The sequence below is a fragment of the Nomascus leucogenys genome, chromosome 13 (genome assembly GCF_006542625.1).
Source record: "Nomascus leucogenys isolate Asia chromosome 13, Asia_NLE_v1, whole genome shotgun sequence".
NCBI lineage: Eukaryota > Metazoa > Chordata > Mammalia > Primates > Hylobatidae > Nomascus > Nomascus leucogenys.
In genome coordinates, this window is record NC_044393.1 from 91,247,312 (window position 1) to 91,256,757 (window position 9,446).

Here is a 9,446-nt window from a genome sequence, read left to right on the forward strand (position 1 = left end):
CCACACTAGAGGTCATCTGCTAAAAGTGAGCATTAAAAGTTTGAGGAGAGAGGAGAGGGTTTGAAATTGCTACTGCGGAGAATTATACAAACAATTTATTGGAGAAGATAGGATTGCCAATAAGTGCTAAAGATGTAATTCAAGAGTTACAAGAAGTAATTAGTTGAGCTCTATAACCCTAAGCAAATTAACACAGGAACAGAAAACCAAATATTGCATGTTCTCACTTATAAGCGGGAGCTAAACATTGAGCACACATGGACATAAACACAAGAACAATAGACACTGCAGATTACTAGAAGTGGGAGGGAGGGAGAGAGGCATGGGTTGAAAAACTACCTACCAGGTACTATGCTCACTACCTGGATGATAGAATCCATACCCCAAACCTCAGCATAACACAATATACCCATGTAACACACCCATGCATGTCCTTCCTGCATCTAAAATAAAAGTTGAAATTAAAAAAAACTCTGGCACAAATACAGACATGATTCATTAAGGGTGCTTTGGGCCGTGAGTCAGAGACAGGAAACTGGGGAAAATGTGAGAGAAGACTGGCAAACTGAGGACGTGCCGTTTGGTTGGGGCCAGAGATTACAGAAAAAAATAATCATACAGTGAATGAAATGGCCTTAGTATCTAGATTTGAGAACAAAGAAAATTTCTGTGAATGGACCAGAACAAGCTATTGGTCTTAGATGCACCTAAGCTCTCTGGTTTTGGGTTTTTTTTGTTGTTTTGTTTTGTTTTTTTGTTCTTTTTTTTTGAGACGGAGTCTTGCTCTGTCTCCCAGGCTGGAGTGCAGTGGCGCAATCTCGGCTCACTGCAAGCTACGCCTCCCTGGTTCACGCCATTCTCCTGCCTCAGCCTCTCCAAGTAGCTGGGACTACAGGCGCCCGCCACCATGCCCAGCTAACTTTTTGTATTTTCAGTAGAGACGGGGTTTCACCGTGGTCTCGATCTCCTGACCTCGTGATCCGCCTGCCTCGGCCTCCCAAAGTGCTGGGATTACAAGCGTGAGCCACCGCGCCCGGCTAGTTTTGGTTTTTGTTGTTGTTTTAGAGACAGGGTCTTGCTGTGTCACTCAGGCTGGAATTCAGTGGCACAACAATAGCTCATTGCAGCCGTGACCTCCTCCCCTGTCAGCCTGCCATGTAGTTAGGAGTTTTTTTTATTACTATTTTATGTAGAGACAAAGGTTTCTCTATGTTGCCAAGGCTGGTCTTAAACTCCTGGTCTCAAACAATCCTCCCACCTCAGCCTCCAAAAGTGATGGGATTATAGAACTCAGCCACCGCATGTGGGTTTTGTTTTGTTTTGTTTTAGGAGAAGAGAAAACATATTCAGGCATCTAGGTTCAGGGTCCAAAAACCAACTCACCTCTGCAGCCTTTATAGATGCCCTAGATTCACTGCACCCCTCAAGGGAAGACACCTCAAACCTCTTTACACCTCCCACAGGGGGTTTCTCCTATGGTGTGGTTCTCTGTTCCCATCTCCACTGGCCTCCTCTGCCCATCTTTTCTTTTTTAACAAAAGATCCCTTCCCTATGTCCTATTGACCCTTTTCTCCCTGTTGCTTTTTGGTCTCTCGTATGTCACTCAAACCCTTAACTTTGGGGGGCCACTCAGAATCCCCTTAACTCTGTCTCTGTTTTTAGATGCCTTGGTCAGTGGCTATGGGATGCTGCACATCTCCCCAACATATGCCAGTGTGAGAGAAGGGCTGAGCACCCATCACAGCTCTTCTCCACAGCAGAGAGCCCTCCCAAACCCCGCAGCTCCCACCCACCAATGTAGGACTCCTATTTGTTAGTCACTCCTCAGGCAGCATCTGAGTTTCAGATCACTGTCTCCAACTGCCTGCTGGAAATAACCACCTCCACATCCTTAAAGGATCTCAATATAGCAGGCCACCTGTCTCCTCATGCAGGACCATGCTCTTGATACCTTGCACACAAATGCACTTGTTATCCTCATATTATCTTTGAGAATTACCATCTTACCTGTTGTCCAAGTCAAAAACTTGGGAGAGTTATCCCTGACATCTCCCTTGCCTTTTCTTCTTACAGTAAGTATGTCCAAATCTTATAGATGTTACTTCTTTAGTATCTCTCAAATCAGAAATCGGATGGTGTTTTGTTTACTGTAAAAACTTCAATGACACCCCCTCTAATGCCTACAAGACGAAAATCTAAGTTCCTTTATAGAGCAGGTCAGGCCCTTCATCATCAACCTTTGCCTGCCTATATAGAATAATATTTTATCATATTTTTCCTTTTCTACAATTTATTTTCTGCCCTCAAGGATTGCTTATTTACATATATTTTCCAGACTATACCATATCTCCATATGCTTTTTTGCCTTTTAATAAACTATGTGCTCAGTTTTACAATATCCTCCCCTAATTTGTCCACCTCTCTGGTGTTACTTCGCCTGACACTGCCACTCAGAATATTTTATTTGTTTTCGTGGAGCTTACTGCTCATCTCTCTTATAACAATTATCAAAAGGTATTATAATTAGCTAACTGATGGCCAAGGTCATGTCATAGTCACTCAGGCATCCTTAGCAAAGGCAGTGCCTACTAAACAGCTAGTGGTTAGTTTTTGAATGAATAAATGAATGAACAAACACAAGGTGAAGAGGTTGCTAAATTTCTCATTATCCTCAAAGTTTACATGACAAAGACAGCAGGAGTCATGGCACGGGTTCTTAGCTACTCATTTTTTTTTAAATCAGATGTTTCCTCTTTGGATTTTGTTCCAAAATAACAAAGATGAAGAGAGTTGTAGATCCAGTGTAGCAATTATAAAGAGGTGGTACTGAGGGGATATGGGAACAGAGGCGCCTCAGTGGGTATCCATAATTTTCAAGATCCATCTTGCATAGTGATGAACACCTGTGAAGAATCCTTCACTTCCTAGGGTGACACTTCCTTCTTCCCAGGACAAGATTCCATGCAACCTCCCATTGCAGATGGCTGGGGCAGCCGAAACTTCCTTGTAGAGAGAAGGAACAGAAGGTCAATGTGTCCTTGTCCTTATGGAACAAGAGTAAATGCCAGCTGGGTGCGGTGGCTCATGCCTGTAATCCCAGTACTTTGAGAGGCCGAGGTGGGTGTATCACAAGGTCAGGAGATCAAGACCATCCTGGCCAAATGGTGAAACCCCATCTCTACTAAAATACAAAAATTAGCCGGGCGTGGTGGTGCCTGCCTCTAATCCCAGCTACTCAGCAGGCTGAGGCAGGAGAATCGCTTGAACCTGGGAGACGGAGGTTGCAGTGAGCCAAGATCGCACCACTGCACTCCAGGCTGGGTAACAGAGTGAGACTGCATCTCCAAAGAAAAAAAAATAGTAAATGCCAAAAAGTGGCACATAACAGTAGCGAAACCATCTAAGAGAATGGGCTTATTTTTCTTGAGGGGGGTCAGACCTCTCTTTACATCCACATAAGTCTTACCTCTAAGGTTCAAGCTTGACCCAACCCGAATGCAAGCAAGAGAAAGAACAAATAGTGCTACCCCAAATCTCTCCCACTCTGAAAGATGAGAAGGGCAATGGTTAGAAACCCAGAGGTGAGTGGGGAGGGGAGAGGGACTTCAGCTCTCTTTGATTCTGCATTATCACCACTCCTCCCATGGGACTCTAGCTATCTTCCTGTATAGAGGAGTGAGAAATACCTTGTTTTTAGATAGGATCCTTAGAGGGTGTCCCACACAAATGATGTTTCCTGCCTGTTCTTCTTTGAGTCTATCCTGACAGTCATGGAATGGAAGAGAATATTGGTTGATCCATGTCAGGATGTCAGGATCACTGACTGTAGGAAAGAGAAAACAAACTCCAGAGTGACTCTTCTTATCTCAAGGGCTCTTGCAACCAGATCCTGTTTTATAAATAAATTCAGTCCTGAGAATATTCAATGCAGGTAGCAGCAGACACTCCGTTCTCTGTAGAATTCCTTGTTGAGTAATCTCCATGTTGGAGAAGTAGGTTTATAAGTCCCCTTTGTCAGATATCAAATCCATAGTTCTTTCTGTACTATGCATCATTTATAAAATTTTGAAAAAACTGTGAGTTATTAGTGACCACAAGGAGAAAGAGACAGTAACGAAACCATTGTCCCAAAGATTTTCCCCCTACACACACACCTTTAATTGGGCATCTACCTGATCTTTTTCACATTTAGTTATAAAGGGAGAAACTATTTTCTATGCATATAAAACTGCTTTTTGAGTTAAACAGATTACTTATAAGTGTTTATAGTATGTGTATTGATATAAATATACATATATATTTCCCCCTAAGAAGTTGTCATGTTGTTTATCTCCATAATAGCAATTGCTATTATACTGTCAAACTCAGGATACAGGGACTTTAACCAAGGTATTATGTAATTTAAATTTCTGGTGGAGAATAGCAAAGAGAAAGGAAACAAAAACACTGAACAGAGATTGCTCAGGCTAAGTCCAGTGTTGTTTAAGGAGCAGGATTTTTTCTGATGGAGTGTATCCAATCAAATGCCCTAAAGCAGATTAAGCCAGAAGGTGTAAGGTCAGAGAAGAAAGAGAAATTATGTTCAGTTTTATGTTTTTATGAGAACTCAATTAAAATATGTATAAAAAACTAGGTGAAAGTAACTTAAGTTACTTGAAATAATGAATTTCTAATAAATATTGGAAGCCCTGCACCAGAAAGCTTATAGAGGTACAGTTTGTCACTGTGATTTTGACATGCAGAGCCTATATACCTCTGAATAGTTTTGTTTTGTTTTCAAATTGTACATAATAAATTAATTCTGTAAGTTGTGATTCAGTTACTTTGAATAAGACTTATAAAGTCAAGGACAAAAATCATACAAGCTGTAATTGTTCAGAAAACATGTTCACTTAGATTCCCAAGTACTTGCTTCTAAATGGAAAAATGAATCTGCAAAATACTGAGAATGTAATAGTTTCTGCTTTTTACTTCTGTTTTTTACCAAAGACTGACTTCTAAAATTCCACTTTCACTTGCTTTTGCAGAGCAGGTGCATTGTTCCGTAGCCACCAGAGAAAGATTTAAACCTGATTAATAGATTCAGGACAACTTGCTTGAGTGAACGTAGCTTTTGCAAGATAATCAATGTCAGCCTTCACTTCTTAAAATCAGCTGATCAGGATCAGAGGTCCTCCAAAAAACACGTCTCAGAGCGCCAACCTATCAACAGCAATCCCCCTGAAGTAGCCAGGCCTCAACAGATGACGGAACCCATTCATACCTCTGAAAGTCCTCCAATCCCTCAACACCAAGCTTCCCACAAACCCCTTATGCTAATCAGCACTCCACTCTGCTCAGTGGAATGGTACCTGGTCAGCATTGCTCTGACTTGCTGTAATAAGCAATAGATTTAGATTTGGCATTTCATTTCAGATATCAAGTGGTGGTATCCTCATCCTCAACAATACCTAAAGAGAGAATAATGGAGTAACAGCCAACAAGGACCAACAAACGCATTAGAAAGTAATTTTCTTCGTAAGTGTTCTTTATTAGACAGACTCCTGCAGAGACCAGATCTTTCTGCTCATCCCAATTTCAGCTCACAGGGGAGATAGGTGTGTGCTTACAACATGGGCTGCCACTGTTTTTCCCATGAGGCATGTCAGGCCAGGGAGATAACAACTGATTATGTCATAATAATCAATTTCCCTATGAACCACCCAAGTCTCCACCCCTAAGTGGGAACTCTGGGATGGAGCAGTGGGTATGAGTAGCACTCTGTGCAGGGAACCAGCTCTGGTGACAGGACAGGTGCTCCCTCAACCATTCTCTTGTCTCTCAGGGCTCTCTGCACATAAATGGGTTCTCTGTGGAGGGTGTAGGAAGCATCCTCTGCTGCTTCACTGCATCACATATATTTTATGTTCATTTCCCCCACTGTTCTTCCACTGTGTGATGGGCTTTCAGCAACTATCAATGAGTAAGTCACCCTCCCACAGGCTGCCTTCATACTATCTTTGTGCATGAGGACTTCTATTTCTCCCACCTGTATTTCAATCCAGTTCTCTGGACTCTTGTCTTCAATATTCTAGAGATATAAAAATTACTGTCTGCTCCATTTGTTGGTGTCAGAGTGGCTGCCCTTTATCAGTCTCTTTGAATTTTATCTTTGACCTCCAGTGATGGTGGTTTGGGGCACTGGCAGGAATCCCTCTATGGTGGACAACATTGTCTCATAGCAGCAATTTCCATTAGGGACTTCCCTCTACATTTTTTCCCAGCTCCAACCTCCTCACCATAAAGAACACAGCATCCAACACTTACGGTTTTTATATTCATTCCAGGTCCAGGTTGGAATAAAGCAGGACTCATTAAATGGAATGGGTTCCAAGGCTATGGCTATAGTCCCCACATGGGGGTTGAGTGAAGCAGGTGTTGACAGTTTGATCATCATTAGGTCATTGTTCAAGGATTTTGCATCAAAGTCAGGGTAGGTCACAACTGATGAATAGTTTCGTATCTGTTGTTTCTTGTTTGTGATGCTAGGTTGAGGAACTCCCAGTCGAATTTCAACACTTTGGAAGAAAGACGGCAGAGAGATGAGAAGAAAGAGAGTCATAGGATGACAGATTAGAAGAAATTCTACAGGCCACCCTCTTTAATTATTTTAACTTTATTTCTTAACCTGAGAACTGACATGGCCTTCCTTTGTCTATAAAGCAATAGCAATAATTTACATAATTGTTGTATTAGAGACATAAATTTGTAAAATGTCTGACATGGTGTCTGGCAACTAAAACACAGTCAGTGGAGCCTTGTTATTAAGATTTTTATCATCTGAATTAGCAGCTAATAGAGAGGCACCACACATCCAGTTCATGTGTTAAGTGTGGATGTAAGAAAGAACATCTGCTTTTTCAATTCTTATTCTGGAAGGATGTGAACTATATATTTCCTTTGTATTTCCCATATACCACAGAGCAGAGGTTAGTCTGTGTTAAACTAAACTGCCTTGAACAGCCAGATTGCTAAGATTTCTGAATTTGAAAGGACCCTTCTATACTCATGAAACTGAGTAGGTCTTGATCACACAACACATTCTCACACACAACAGAAACACTGAGATTTGCAAGGCATTGCTTTATTTTGTGTCATGCTCCTTTGCCCTCTACTGTCACTGCATGATATGGCTTCTGCCTAAGTCTTTGACCTCATCCTGTGAGCATTCCCCCTGCTCATTACCCTTAATTCCTGCTGATTTCTCAGCCTGCCAAATACCTTAATATCTTTGCTACTTCAAGGAGTATATGAATATTGTTCCCTTGGTCTGGAATATCCCCCAGGATTTATTCATTTGGCTGGCTCCTTCTCTTCCTATGGACCTCACCTCTTCAGAGATGATGGACATGACCACATTAACTAAAGCAGATTTCTTATTTCATGCCCATATATTACAGCTTACCATTAAAAAAATACTTTGTTTTTGGCCATTTATTTGTGGTGGCTACTCCCTCTACCAAAATGTAAGCTCCATGAGGGAACACTTATTTTCATCTTGTTCCTTCACTGTTTTCTCAGTGATTAAACAGCCCTTGCTAGATAATAAATGTTTAACAAGTATTGTTGATGAATGAATATTATTTACTGTCCATGAGAGGGGATCCTCTGACATCTTCCTACTGATCTCCTCCTAAACTGCCCAAATTTGTATTCTATTTCCCAATGGGAACAAGAGTATCTCTTTTACCGTGTCTTCTGATTTTACTAAAAATTTTCTGGGATGCTTCACCAGATCTACATTTGTTTGAACAGATTCCTCCCAGCTCACAAGAGAAAGGGATACTTACGGTAAGGGGCAGTGGGCAGCCGTCAATATCCAGTCAGGGTGAATGAGAGACCCCACGCAGGGTTCTGGGAAGGACTGAAGATAGACCATGTAAGGAATAGTAAAATTATATGACAACTCCTGATTATCTTTAGAGTCTTTAGCCAGAACAGCAGCTCCTGGAGAATCAAGGGGCCATAGGTGGAAAGGGAAAAAGAAGTTAAAAGGCCAGAACTGGCTAGGGTAGTTTTCCCTAACCTAAGGTTTTCAAACGTAATGTAAAGGTCTTCAATTTACCTTTTATATTTTAATCAAGGAAAAGTATGCATGTCCCCTAAGTTATACACAATAAGAAAATTGACACGTGGCTTTGCTGAGATGAAATTACATTAAAATTCTGTGAAACTAACTTACATGCTGATCAGAAACTCTTATTGGCAGTGCTGTGTGTTACAAAGATGAAAAAAATAATGACTACTTGAAATTTTTTTTTTAATTCACTTTTGCCATAAATGGGGGTAAAAAAATAGGGCCTGAATTAAATTTTTTTAAATTCACTTTTGCCATAAATTGGGGTAAAAAATTACTGCTTGACTTTGGTGATGAAAGAAATAGAAAAGCTTAGGGCTTCCAGAGCCCCTGACCCAGCTCACCCCCCTTTTCCAGGCCCATGTCCTCTAATGTGCTTCCTTTTGTTTTCTTCAACAGTTGTTTTATTTAAATGTCCTCCACTTCCTAGCTCTTTAGTTGTGCCCAGCTACTCCTCTTTCCAATCTTTCATAGACTATCCTGGGTGTCATGCTAGGCAGAAACAAAGCCCCAAACTCTCACCAGCTGTCCCCAAGAGAGCGACGATCAGAAAACCCTTCATGGCAGACTGATCTCGCCAGGAGCAGACAAGTTGATCAAGCTTTAAGCTGTCCCAGTCTTTAGTCCAAGTGTCCTTGCCAAGAACAGTTGTGGAGATTATGGGCAGAAGACAGATGAGAGGAGAGCAGTCTTCAAATGAGTCCTTATCAAGACCCAAATATATACAGCATTGCTGGGAGCCGTCTCTGATGTGGGTGAAAGAGAGTGGCACAGACCAAGCCAAGGTCCTGGTGCCTCCTTTCCTATCCTACAAATCTTGCCCGGAGTTATTATGTACCTGCTGATTTTCCCTCCCCTCTCTGTGACACAATCTTTCTTTGTTGTCTCCTCCTCCCTCTGTGACTTAAACCTCCCTCCCTGCCCATCCTGCTGCCATCTCACCTCTTCCAGAGACTTCCAGAAGATTGGGGTATGAAATGCACTTAATAAATCATTGCTTTTTTCATTCCTTGTAATTTTCGTGATGAGGAAACTGTGATTCTCTTGGAAGTTAGTGGCAAAGTCAGGACTCAGAACTAAGTCTCCATATTCTCTATGTCAAGGCTGAACTCTATCTTAGCCTGTGTTCCCAGAAAAGAGCAATGGTTAAGAAATCCCCCCATCGTTTTGTGTTCTTGGAAATGAATTACCACAAAGAACTACCTTTCCCATATGACTTAGATAAGACTCTCTGCCCCTTCTTTCTCCCAACTCTCAGAAAATTTCTCATGGTTCTCTTGCTTACCTGTGATGCATTAAACACAGACCTTTCCTCTTTTGCCCGGACTT

General features: G+C 41.6%; 1 protein-coding gene across 1 annotated transcript; it reads right to left on the minus strand.

The window, feature by feature from the left end:
• Positions 1–2,854: 2,854 nt before the first annotated feature.
• LOC100591219 (serine protease 58-like) lies at positions 2,855–9,117 on the minus strand. Its single transcript, XM_003270838.2, has 5 exons — positions 8,640–9,117; positions 7,831–7,987; positions 6,308–6,558; positions 3,688–3,824; positions 2,855–3,004 (listed from the first exon to the last, which is right to left on the minus strand). The coding sequence occupies exons 1-5, from the start codon at positions 8,677–8,679 to the stop codon at positions 2,855–2,857; spliced, it is 735 nt and encodes a 244-aa protein (XP_003270886.2). The 5' UTR covers positions 8,680–9,117.
• Between the last annotated feature and the right edge of the window lie 329 nt (positions 9,118–9,446).

Excerpts from the sequence above, each read along its gene's own strand:
- LOC100591219 (XM_003270838.2), bottom strand. The coding sequence starts at position 8,679 with ATGAAGGGTTTTCTGATCGTCGCTCTCTTGGGGACAGCTG. Across the intron at positions 3,825-6,307 it reads CTGGAATGAATATAAAAACC|TCAGTGATCCTGACATCCTG; the intron begins GTAAGTGTTGGA and ends TCTTTCCTACAG. Across the intron at positions 3,005-3,687 it reads GGATCCTATCTAAAAACAAG|GAAGTTTCGGCTGCCCCAGC; the intron begins GTATTTCTCACT and ends TCTCTCTACAAG.